We start from the raw sequence: 13,693 nt of genomic DNA, 5'->3' as shown, positions 1-13,693 counted from the left end.
ACCTCTGTTTGCCTCAGTTTATTAATTATATAAAATGAAGGTAATAGGAGCACCTACCTCCCAGGTTGTTGTGAGGATAAAATGAGATTGTGTTATCTTAGCATAGCGTCTGGCACATGGTAGACACTTAATAAATGCATGTTTTCATCTTTCCTTCCTTGTACAAATGCACAGAATAGGATATAGACGGTCAAATTCAGAGAACAAATAGTATCCAGTTTGGCTAGTAAGCAGAATTTGTCAAGAACAGCTGGGAAGGTGGGTTGTAGAAAGTCTTAGACACCAAACTAAGGAGTTTGTGTCTATCCTAGAGACAATAGGGAGCCAGTGATGATTTTTGAGCAGCGGGATGAAATGATCAGACCTGTGACTTGAGTTTAGTTATCTTAATATTAGTGATTTACAAGATGTTTTCTACATAGTCCTGCCACAATTAGAGTTCAGTCCAATGCAATTCAGTTACTCATTGTCATGTATACATTGCTACATAATCTTCAATACATTTTTTTCCCCTTTAATAAGCCTGTCAAGAAATTTCTGGCAGGTAGGTGGCATAGTGGATAGAGAGCAGGGCCTAGAGTCAGAAAGATCTGATTCAAATTTGGCCTCAGACACTTACTAGCTGTGTGACCCTAAGCTAGTCACTTAACCCTGTTTGACTCAGTTTCTTCATCTGTAAAATGAGCTGGAGAAGGAAATAACAAACCACTTCAGTATCTTTCCCAAGAAAAGCCCAAATGGGGTCACAAGGTGTTGGCCATGATTACAATGACTGAAAAAGCAATTTCCAAGTATAGCTATACTATCCCTAAAAAGATTCCAGATACAAGCAAATTTCCTTACAGACTTCCACTATAAACTAACAAGCATGAGCAGCCAACAAAAATGTAATATGTTATGACTGTTTAACCTGTTAACCAATGAAAGAAAATGTTTCTTTTAGTCTTAAGATCTTCAGTTCATTTCATCTCTAAATAAATGGAATTTACCTCTTCAGCATGACCATGCCGGTCATATCAATATTTTGTTTTCACATATTTCAGCAGTTTATCATGCAAACAATTCAACTTAACAAACATCTGTTAAGCCCTTGCTATGTTTCAGGGACCATGGGAAGTGCTCAGGATACGACAAAAAAGAAACAGTCCTTTCCTCTAGGAGTAATATGGTGCTGTGGAGAGAGTGCTACATTTGGAGGCAGAATACTAGGGCTCAAACCAAGGCATTGCCATTTACCACCTGTGGGGCCTTGAGCAAGTTATTTAGCTTCTGTGTGATTCAGTTTCTTTGTCTGTAAATTGAGAGGGCCAAATGAATGTTAAGATTCTATCCAGCTCTGTGTAAATGATCCTATGAACATGTATACTACTAAGCAAATATGAAGTAATTTGGGAAGGGAAAGAACATTAACGGGGAGGGGGTGGTCTGGAATGACTTTTTATAGGAAATGTCATCTTATCTTAGCCTTGGGTGAACCTAAGTATTCTAGAGGATGAGAGAGAGAGAAGGTGCATTATTGACATTTATGTATGTGTGTATATATGTGTATGCATGTATATATGTGTATGTATACATACATACACACACACACATACATATATATATATATATATATATATATATATATATAGAGAGAGAGAGAGAGAGAGAGAGAGAGAGAGAGAGAGAGAGAGAGAGAGAGAGAAAGAACGTACATTATAGGTACAGATGGAAGGAAAGTTTGGGGAATGGCTAGTAAGCCAATTTGACTAGAGTGCATGATGAAGGGGAGGCATATGAAATGTCATTTAGACTGTTAATGGGACTTGAATACTAGAGACAATAGGGAACCATTGCAAATTGCTAAGCAGTGACAAGGGGAAGGGTGGCTTTGGAAGGTTATTTTGACAGCTCTGTAGAGGATGGATAGTCAAGGACAGAAACTGGAAGCAGGGAAACTCATGGGGAGACTATAATGATGCTCTACTGAGAGGTAATGAGGGTTCAAATGACAATGATAACCCTCTGAGTGGAAAGTAATGAACATAAACATGTGATATGCAGATAGAACCAGCAAGACTTGACGGTGGGTGGATATGGAGCATGAGATGGAGAGAGGAATCATGGATGACTCCAAATTTGACTCCAACTTTGCAAGGAAGTATCTTCAGTAGAAAGAGAGAAGTTTAGAAAGAGGGTGGGTTTTTGTTTGTTCACTTGTTCATTTGTTTTTGCAGGGGTGGGAGGTGGGAGATCATAAGTTCCAAAGCTTTGTAGGTTCTTAAAGAAATTAATCCAATCAAAAGTTGTTGTTTTTTCCCCTTGAGTTAAACCTAAAAAATCTTCCCTGCCTTTTCTTTTTCCTGTCAAGTTCTATGATTTATGCTCACATATATGTGTGTATACATATATATATACACATATATACACATACACATAAATGTATGCATATATATTTTTTTTTTGTGTGCTGATCATTTCTCATATGCCACTGGATAGTGCAGTATGAACATTTGTTCAGGCCATCCTGAAAAGTCTTGTAGGACTAGGTAGTGAAGCCTTCAAACCCAGAAGCTTCTCCTCTCCTCAAGAATTTGATCATGCTGCTCACTTCGTGAACTGTATCTGCTGTTAAATCATGTTTCTTCATCCTTTAATATGTGCTTAAGCAAAAGTTATATGTATGTATGTGTTTGTGTGTGTGTGTATATATATATATATATATACACACACATATATATATGCTTTTAATATATGCTTCAACCACGTTCTTTCCTGTTCTCTAGTACCTTATCTTTCTCTTGAAACAATTCCATCCAGAATTCAATTTTCCACAATTAATCTTTTGGCACTATTTTAGCCCCTCCATTTTCATCCTAGAAATCTACCCTCCCCTTCTCCTCTGTCTGCACACCTCAATTCACCCATGAGCAATGTCTTTATTCTTTCATGATTTATTCTCTTCCCCAAACATGTAGACATCTGTTACCAGATTTTTAAATTTTGTTATTTCTGAATCCTTGCTTTTTCCTATCTAAGCGTGTCATTAAAAACTTCTCTAGGCAGAAATATTTATTTTACTCTCTAATTGGTTTTACTCCATCCCTTGAAAGCTTTCTTTATTCCATTTTGCAGTTATTAAATTTATATATATGTGACTGTTTATATGTGTGTATATGTGTGTGTGTATGCGTGTGTACATACACATATAAATATATTTCCCACCACCATCTGGCATCATGTAAAGGAAGCATCTTTCCTTCCCCTTGGTCATTTCTCTTACTACACTTGTTATTTATTTCTGTTTGATAGGAATTTGATCTTTCTTTATATTTCTCGGCTTTTGAAAAATTAATTTGGCTCTTTACATAGAATGATCAGAAAAGCCTAAACCCAGTCTTTCCATTTTAAATCTATCTTCTTTCTTGGCCTGAAGTTTTTGATTTACATGGCTCTACTTTCATATTTTTATAATATTTCAGAATATAAGCAAGTATGTCTGAATAAGTATTCTTAAAAATTGTATCCTTACTGATTCTAAAACACAGAATCAAAGAATTTGAGTGTTGGTTCCAACCCATACATGAAAGGAAGCCCCACAATAATGTACCCCTAAAGTGATAATCTGGCCTGGTCTCTAAGGTCACCAAAGGTGTGGGGTAAGGGTGGAATTGGGAACCCACCACCTCTCAGGAGAGCCCAGTCCACTCTTGGACAGCTCCAATTTCAAGGAATGGTTTCCTGACATTAAACCTAAATTGCCTCTTTGCAACTTCCAATCATCACTCCTAGTTTTGCCCTCTTGGGCTAAACAGAATAAAATCTAATCCTCTCTATACACGAAAAACCCATCAAATACTTAAAGGTAGCTACTGTCTCCCTCTTGCCTCTTCCCTCTTACAAGAGAAATGTTCCCCATTCTTTCAACCACTCTTCACGTGACATGGAATAAAACCTTTGGTGATGCTGGTCACCCTCCCCTGGACTCTCTCCAGCTCATCAGCACTCTTCCTAAGCTGTGGCACCCAGAACTAAACACAGCACTCTGGGATGAGAACTGATCAAAGCAAGGACTATCTCTTCTCTATTCCTGGAAGCACTGATTCTCTTAATGGAGTCTAAGATCACATTAATTTTTTCATCTGCCAGATCACTTTGCTAACTCGTATTGAGCTTACAATATACTGAAATTCTCAGCATTTTTTTCCCAGAACAAATGCTATCTAGCCATGCCTTACCCATTTTCATTTTGTCTAGTTGATTTTCTTGTGCCCAACTGTAAGATTTTATATTTATCTTTATTGAAGTTTATCTTATTTGATTCATCCCAATATTCTAGCCTGTCACTATTTTTAAAATTTATTTATTTTTAGTTGTCAACATTCACTTCCACAAGCTTTTGAGTTTTAAATTTTCTACCCCTCCCTTTCTTCCTCCCTCCCCAAGACAGCATGCAATCTGATATAGGCTGTATATATGCATTCCTGTTAAATATATTTTCACATTAGTCATGTTGTAAAGAAGAATTAGAACCAATAGGAGGAACCACAAGAAAGAAGAAACAAAACAGAAGGAAAAAAGAGCAAATAGGATGCTTCAATCTGCATTCAGACTGCATAGTTCTTTCTCTGATGTGGATGCCATTTTCCATCATGAGACTTTTGGAGATGTCTTAGATCCTTGCATTGTTGAGAAGAGCTAGGTCTATCAAAGTTAGTCATCATACAATGCGGCTGTTGCTGTACAAAACATTCACCTGATTCTGCTCACTTCACTCAGCATCAGTCCATACAAGTCTTTCCAGGTTTTTCTGAAGTCCACTTGCTCATCATTTCTTATTGCACAATACTATTCCATTACATTCATGTACCACAACTTGTTCAGCCATTCCCAACTGATGGGCATCCTCTCAATTTCCAACTCTTTGCCACCATAAAAAGACCTGCTATAAATATTTTTGTACTTGTGAGTCCTTTTCCCATTTGTATGATCTCTTTGGAATACAGCCTTAGAAGTGGTATTGCTGGGTCAAAGGGTATGCACATTTTTATAGCCCTTTGGGGATAGTTCCAAATTGCTCTCCAGAATGGTTGGATCAGTTTACAACGCCATCAGCAATGCTAATTAGTGTTCCAGTTTTCTCATATCCTCTCCAACACTTATCATTTTCCTGTGTCTGTCACTATTCTTTTGGATTCTGACTGTCATCCAGTATGTTAGCTATCACTCATAGCTTGGTGTCATCTGAAAACTTGAAGAGCATGCCATCTATGCCTTTATCTAAGTCTTTCTATCTTTATCTATAAAGATGTTAAATAACATAGGGCCAAAGACAAATTCCTGGGAGGTTCCACCAAAGGACTCCCACCATATTTATATCAAACCATTAACAACTACTCTTTGAGTGGAGTAATCCAACCAATTCTGAATTCGTCTAACTGTATTATCATCAAATCCATATCTCTCCATCTTCCCCATAAGAATGTAAGACATTAATCAAAAAGTCTTGCTAAAACCTGGATAAACTTCCCTTTCTTGCTATTCATCAACTGTCTCTTTAATCATCTGGTCTATAATTTTTCCAGATTCAAAGTCAAGCTCATTGGCTTTTAGTTTGGAAATGTTACTCTCTCCTATTTAAAAAAAAAAAAGGTAATTAGGGGCAGCTAAGTGGCACAGTGGATAGAGCACCAGTCCTAGAGTCAGGAGTACTTGAGTTCAAATCCAGTCTCAGATACTTGACACTTACTAGCTATGTGACCCTGGGTAAGTCACTTAACCCCATTGCCTAGCCAAAAAAAAAAAAAAGAAAGCAAAAATGGTAATTAGCCCTTCTCCAAATCATATGGTATCTCTTCCATTTTCAATGAGCTTTCAGATATCACAGACAGTGGCTCTGCAATGACATTGGCCATTCTCTCAGGTCCCTAGGATCTAGTTCATCTGGGCTAGATAACATGAATTCATCTAGGGGTAACTAGTGTTCTCCTATTAATGCTTCACTTATCTTGGTATCGACTCTCTATTATCAATTTTTGTTCTGTCATTTCTAGGGCAAAAGTCATACTATTTGGCAGAGGAAAAAACAGAAACAAAATAAGGAAGAAACAGATCTGCTTTCTCTCTGTTTTCTGTTTTCATCCTCCTCTCAACTCCAAGCAAGGGGTCTATCCCTTCTACGATCCTCTTTTTCTCGCTTTTAGCTTTAAAAAGAAAAAAAACCCTAGTATTGCTTTTAGCTTCCCTCATTAGCCTCAGCTCATTGGGAACTTTAGCATTCCTGACACTATCGTTAGAGGACTATAATGAACTCATATTCATCCTTTCTTACCTGGCCTTGTTTCCATTTCCTATACATTTTAAAAAAGTAATTTGTTGGTCAGTTCCCTGTACATTCACAGGAGTATTTTCATGTAAGTCCTATTTTTCTTCCTAGCACTGGTACAAAGTAGGAACTTAATAAATATTTGTTGACTGATTCCTCATTGCAACCATTTCCCTTTGTTCTCAGAATGCCATTCTTGAGCTTTTCCCAATCCTTCTGATCTGACTTACTCTCTAACATTTTCATAAGTGAGATCCTACCTACATTTCCTCTGAAGCCACTGAAATCTGCTTTCCCAAAATCTACAGGGCATATCAGGCTATGCTTGGATTTTCTCCTTCTCTGTTACAATGTCTAAAAATAATTACCATTTTAGACTTCCTATAATTTCCACCTAGCAATCAACTCTTCTCTGTTAGTAATAATGAGATCCAAAGTGGAGTTACACTTTGTTGGTTTTTCCCCCTTGTGAAAGGTAAAAATTTTCTTGAAGAAAAATCAAGAAATCAAGAAGGCAAATCAAGTGTGTTAAGTTGAGCGACTGGGAAATACTGAATTAATATGGTGACTAGCTAGCTGGGGGTGAAGCAGTCATTCTGGGAGGTCATTTAACCTGAGCCTTAGCTCCCTCATCTGTAAAAATAAAGAGAATGGACTAGACGGTCCCTAATGTCCCTTCCAGCTTTCTATTTATTAGCCTATGGTTTTAGATAATAAGTGATGAAGCTGCATGCATGTTCACACGTATACCCCCCCACACACGCGCTCACACACACACACACACACACACACACACACACACAACATATTATCGGGAAGCTGGAGAGAGGCAATGAACAGATAGTAATATACTATATAGTGTTAAGTATAATGCTGAGGAGTTTAAAGTTTATTGGAAATGTGATAAGGGAGCACTGAAATTTCTTGACCAGGGAAGTGAGGTCATCTTAGCAGTTATGTGCAGGAAAAATTTGGGGAGATAGAAAGATTTCAGGTAGATTATACAGATGGAGGCTCTTGTTACCATCCAGGAGTGAGTTAGTGAAAGTACAATACCAGGGTGGGGGTTAGTAATATCAAGGAAGGATCATTATATAGGAAGAATCAGACATACTTGGTGACTAGCTATAGCTGTGAAGAAGGGGTAGTCATCAAATAAGAATTTTATTTCTAAGGCCTCATTGTTCTTTCTATTGTACCTCATTACCATCATTCTCTCTGTGAGTAAAGTTCTTGTGAGTTCTCTAGGTTTAGGGAAAAACATTCAGACAATTATTAGAAACATACAATAACAAGAGACCCTTCATATTAGCTTCATATCTGTATCACAACTGATTGTGAATCTAGCATGCATTCCAACCCCGTATCTTCTGAAGTTCACCTAGGATGTGAAATGTTCTTCAAATAAGCTTCTGGTTCACCTGAAACTAAAAAGAGCAAGAATGAAAGCATTGGCATGACAAGAAGTGAAATGGCCAGCTTTCTGAAAGAAGAATCTTGATGTTTTAGGTCATCCGGAAAGGAGAGGTGAGTTGCTGTTGGATCTGCACAGCATGCAAGGAGAATGAGTATGTGCAAGATGAATTCACCTGCAAAGCATGTGACCTTGGATGGTGGCCAAACAGAGACCTCACTGGTAGGACCCTTCTCATTTACATGAACTGTCTCCCCTCAAAGTGCTCTGATGCTGTTTTCCCCTACTATCCTAGGAATTATGCTGACCCCTTTCTCACACATTTACATAGGATACATTCTTTTTAATAAGTTTTTCCACATTTGCTTATATTGTTTACTCCACTCAAACACCTCAGTGCATTTCATAGTATAGTATAATTGTGGTATAATAATTCCAAAACTAGTGGAGTATTGTACTAGAATACTGCCATTATTATTTTTTTTAAGTTTAAGCTGATAATACTGTATAGTGTTGGGAAACATAGAAGGAAAGGAGGACCCAATTTGACCCAAAATAAAGTGAATCACTTTGAAATGTTTTACAATGAGATTTTCTAGTACTTGTATGTCATTGGTATTTCTAAATACTTCTAAATATTAAATATAAATATGTTTAAATAATAAATATAAATACATATTACTTAGGTGCCAAAGAACTCATTGATTGGCCCTGGAGAAGAGTAGAGAAAATGTATTTCCCTTCCTTTCTTCGCAGAGGTGGAGTACTATGAGTGTGGAATATTGCCTCTGGGGTCAAATGTGATTGATGTGTTGATTGGTTTTGCTGAATGTTTTCTCTTTCTTTTAAAAAAAATTGTTATAAGGGATGGCTCCTTGGGTAGAAGAGGTGGGAGAGAAACATTCAGAAATTATGATAATATAATGACAAAAGATAAAAATAAGATTTAAAAATTTTAAGTTTCTAAAGGGTAGGATTTGTGTCATTTACTTTGCCTTTTAGAACACTTAAGTAAGTAAAGTATAACAAGCAAAGATAAATGCAATGCTCAATCATACTCATAGTCATCATTCTACATAGTTCAATATACTAAACATCTTTTATGCATTTCCTAATGCAAGGTTGAAACATTGACGTTAGGTCATTTAAGAAATACAGAAAATAGTACATGATATACATTTTTCAGTTGCACGTATAATATTCTTATTCTCTTCTACTCATTATATGGAAATGCTCATTTTATTTGGTGTTTGTTAAGTTCAAGAATAAAAGGGGGAAAAAGCAACACAACATATTGTGAAGTTGGAAAGCCAGATCTTAGAGAAAGAGGCCTCAAAGATCCCTTTGTCCACATGGCAACCAAACAGTAGTCTTCTCTGTAAACTCCCCTACAAATTATATCGCCCCTTTAGCAAATAGAATGTGTTATTCTCCCACCAAATGCATTCATGTGCAGTTTCTGATTGATTGATGTTCATTGAAAGGAAAATAACTACGGCTTTGCTACTAAATGTTATAAGAACATGATATTTTATGTTTATAAACATATGGTAAGTGAAAGTTATTCTGTTTTTCCAAGGATATTAGCTTTTCTAACCTTTTCCGAAGAATAAAAATGAAGCCTAATAGGATAAGAATATGTGCCAGTATATATCTCGGATTGTGACTTAAATTTGCAGATTGAGAATAAGAGGCTCTTAGAGCATATAGCCAAAAGATTTCACCATTCTCATGTTTTGGGTTTTTCCAGACAACACATATGTAGAATATAAGATTCTGTAGCAGCTGTGGTACAGGGAAAGTATAAAAGGGGGGGGGAAATTTACTCATTAGCACATAATGAAACTTCAAAGTCTTCCCTCAATTGTTGCCCACATATATATAGCCAAATCAAAAAAAAAAAAAGTTCCATGTTGGATGTGACCACACAGGTAAATTTTGTCTTCAGCAGTCTGCTGAATATCAATATCAAATAAGGCATAGAATGGAGAAATATACTGACAGAGGAGCTCACTAGTGTCATGTCCTGTGCAAAATCCAAACAGAAGAAAGTTTCACTATTAGTGTTTGAGAACTTACCTTTCTTTGTGTCCCCAGCATTTAGCACAGTGCCTGGCACATGGTACTGTTGTTCAGTCATCTTTCAGCTGTTTCCCCCTCTTCGTGACCCCATTTGAGGTTTTACTTGGCAAAGATCCTGGAGTGGTTTGCCATTTCCTTCTCCAGCTCATTTTACAGATGAGGAAACTGAGCCAAACAGGGTTAAGTGACTTGCCCAGGGCCACACAGCTAGTAAGTATCTGAGGCAAGATTTAAACTCAGGAAGATGAGTCTCTCTGACTCCAGGCCAGATACTCCATCCACTTTGACACCTAGTTACCCGTACCTCACTCTAAGTGCTTAGTAAATGTTTATTGACTTGTTTACAGATGTTCTTCTTTGTAGAATATGCTGTGCTGTATTGAATGAAACCTTATAGCACTACAGGGATTCCTCAGTGAGATACATTGTCACTCATTTAGATCAGAAAAACAAAATAGACGAAAAATAGTGTTCAGATCATGACATCAGAGGGTGTATATCCATGCATTCACACACACACACACACACACACACACACACACACATATACACACATACCCTCCCTCTCCCCTTCCCCAGGCATACATATAATCTAAGAAAAGCATTGCATATAGGTAATGAACTAAGCCTCAGAACTGAATAATAAGAGATTAATAATAAAACCTTTACCACTCTTCTGACACTTCGCGGTCCTAGAAAAGTCTATGTTTTTGCTGTACGGCTGTGAATCACAGAATGCTACAATGCCGGAAGAATCAAAATTACAAGTGATCCAGAGGACCACAGAAAGATACATTGAAACCGTTCCCCAGTTGATTAATGGTCAAAGGATATGAATAGGCAATCTTCAGAGGAAATCAAAGCTATTAATTGGCAAATGAAAAAAATGTTTTAAATCACTAATAAGTGGAGAAATGCAAATTAAATAACTCTGAGGTACCATTCATATCCATCAGATTGGCTAAAATTGGGGGAAAAAAAGGAAAATGACAAATGCTGGTGGGGATGTGAAAAAATGGTCACACTAATGCACTATTGGTGGAGCTGTGAAATAATCCAATCATTTTGGAAAACAATTTGGAACTATGCTCAAAAGGCTATTAAGGGGAAGCTAGGTGGGGCAGCTAGGTGGCACAGCATATAGAGCACTGGCCCTAAAGAGGATCTGAGTTCAAATATGCCCTCAGACCAAACTCTTGACATTTACTAGCTGTGTGACCCTGGGCAAGTCGCTTAACCCCAATTGCCTAAAAACAAAAAAAGGCTATTAAACTGTACATACACTTTGACCTAGTAATACTGCTACTGGGGCTATATACCTAGGAGATCAAAGAAAGAAGAAAAGGACCTCATGTACAAAAATATTTATAGCGTCTCTTTTTTTGTGTTGGCAAAGAATTAGAAACTGAGGGGATGCTCATCAATTGGGGTATGGCTGAACAAATTGTAGTATATTCTTGTGATGGAATGCTATTATGCTATAAGAAATGATGAAGGAAAAACAGAGAAGACTTATATGAATTGATACAAAGTGAAGTGAGCAGAACCAGGAAAATATTCTACATAAAACCAGCCATATTATAAAGATAATAAACTTGAAAAGACTTACTTAATATCTCTGATCAACACAATGACCCACCACAATTCCAAAGGACTCATGATAAAACATGTTATCTACCTACAGATAGAGAACTGATGGAATCAGAGTACAGACTGAAGCATATTTTTTATTTTATTTTTCTTGCTCTTTGGGGAACATGGCAAATGCAGAAATTTGTTTTGCAAGAATATACACATTTGAAATAGATTTTGTTTTTCTTGCCTTCTTATTGGGTAAGGGAAGGAGTAGAGGGAGAGAAAGAATTTGGAACTAAAAAAAGAATTTAAAAAGTCTTTGTTTCAAAAAAGAAAAAAAGGAAGATTCATTGAGTAGGCTGCTACATATTTCTAATAAGTGGCTTAAAAGATATTACAAAGGACGTGCGTAACAAGAGACAGAAGTGGCATGGCCATATAGCTGTAGCGAGTGATAACAGATAGCTTGAATGATGCCCTGGCTATCCATGAGATGTATGTATGTATGTATGTATGTGTATATGTGTATGTATATATCTACACATATATACACACACATATGCTCATATGTGTGTATTTATGTGTGTATATGTTTTTAAACAAAGAAAAGCCTTCATCACGTTAGGTGAATTTTCTAGAGAGGATCTATGGAAAGTCAACAGGAAGAATCACACAGAGGAAGGTATAGATAACTGAGCTGCAATTTATACTAAAGGAAGAATACTCGTACTCATAAGATCATGGGTTCATCAAAATCCTGAAGGAAATGTCTAGTCTGGGTTTCTACCGAATTTGAGTGAATTATTAATAAGCCACTCTATTTAAAATTTTAAATTAATTTGCAAAATGGAAAATTCACAGGTACAAAAAAACCACCAGGGAATATTTAAAATACTAAATAGTTTGCTTTGCCATATGTTTGCCAGATATCAATTAATAAATCAATCAGTAAGCAGTTATTAAATACCTACCACGTGCCAAGCACTTGCTAGGAGCTAGGGATAAAAAAATGGAGCAATCCTAGGCCTCTTGCATTCCATGAAGAAATTCTCTTTTTTGGATTGAGCTCAAATTGAATTTTAGTGGAAAAAAATAGCCAGGGTTGGCTTTTTTTTTTATGGTGTATTAGCTTATGTTATAATAAACTTTTCCAGTCATTTAATAACACAATTGTATTCACATGCCTAAAGAAGAAAAAATGTTTTTTAAATGAATTCATAAACTACTTTGGAACATTTTGTATTTTGACTATGAAGATAATTGTTATATGTCTAATTATAATGATTTTTGAAGTTGTTAATGTAATAAGATTCTCAAACATTTTTTTCTTTATGTGAGAACTACATATTTTAATTCAGCCTTTAATATCACACTTTATTTCTTGCAAAGAACTTTACGATCATTTTCATGTTCCATATAAAGACATGTGATACATAAACATGAGTCTGTTCTGCAATGAAATGGTGCTAGAATTTAGATTAAATATTCATAGGAATTCAACTGAATGCAATCCAATACTACTCACTTCTTAAAATAGGTCACACAGCATAAGGGAACTTCTCAAAATGATAAACTCCATCAGAAAGACTCTCAAGAAGAAAAAAAAATCTTAAAAATTCTCTGGATCTGATATATTTTCTCCAGCACAAACTAAGCCTGGACCCATTTCAGTAGCTATTCACTTATTCAGAATAAGGGTTGCAACAGGTTTATATATAAATAAATAAATATTTATTATATAGGAATATCATATAAATATATCATAGCACAATATATTAATATTATACATTATATAAATATGTAATTACTATACCTATATGTGTATGCATACATATATTATTATACATATATATTTATTAGAGAGAGAATTTGAGAGTGTCATAGAGACTCTCCTTATTTGTGTGTGTGTGTGTGTGTGTGTCTCTGTCTGTCTGTTTCCTAGCTTCATATTATTATTGACCCAGGCTTTTGCCTTGGATTCATCCTTTACTATTCCTTCTCCCTCAACTCTCATCTACAATCAATTTCAAGACTTGCTAATTCTACCTTCTGCACATCTGTAGCATTTGTCCTTTTCTCTCCACTCACATGTCCACTGCCCTACTTCAGACCCTCTTCAACTCTATGCTGGACTATTGTTTTTAGTATCCTAACTGGTCTTCCTTCTTCTAGTCTCTCTCCTCTACAATCTTTCCTCTGCATCACTGACAAAATCATCCTCTTAAAGTATAAGTCTATCCATACCATTCCCCTACTCAAAAACATCTAATGGTTTTCAATTACCTTTAGTATGAAATACAAACTTCTTGAACTTTCAT

General features: G+C 36.2%; 1 protein-coding gene across 1 annotated transcript in view; it reads left to right on the top strand.

Annotated features, from left to right (window-relative positions):
- The window catches only part of GRM1 (glutamate metabotropic receptor 1), a 416,528-nt gene that overhangs the window by 366,882 nt on the left and 35,953 nt on the right, over window positions 1-13,693 (top strand). The window contains 1 exon segment of the mRNA XM_020986558.2: window positions 7,814-7,940. Coding sequence (XP_020842217.1) covers window positions 7,814-7,940 — 127 coding nt within the window.

The sequence above is a fragment of the Phascolarctos cinereus genome, unplaced genomic scaffold (genome assembly GCF_003287225.1).
Source record: "Phascolarctos cinereus isolate Bilbo 61053 unplaced genomic scaffold, phaCin_HiC Scaffold_5;HRSCAF=322, whole genome shotgun sequence".
Lineage (NCBI taxonomy): Eukaryota > Metazoa > Chordata > Mammalia > Diprotodontia > Phascolarctidae > Phascolarctos > Phascolarctos cinereus.
Note: the sequence above shows the minus strand (reverse complement) of the source record. Positions and strands in the feature narration are given on the sequence as shown.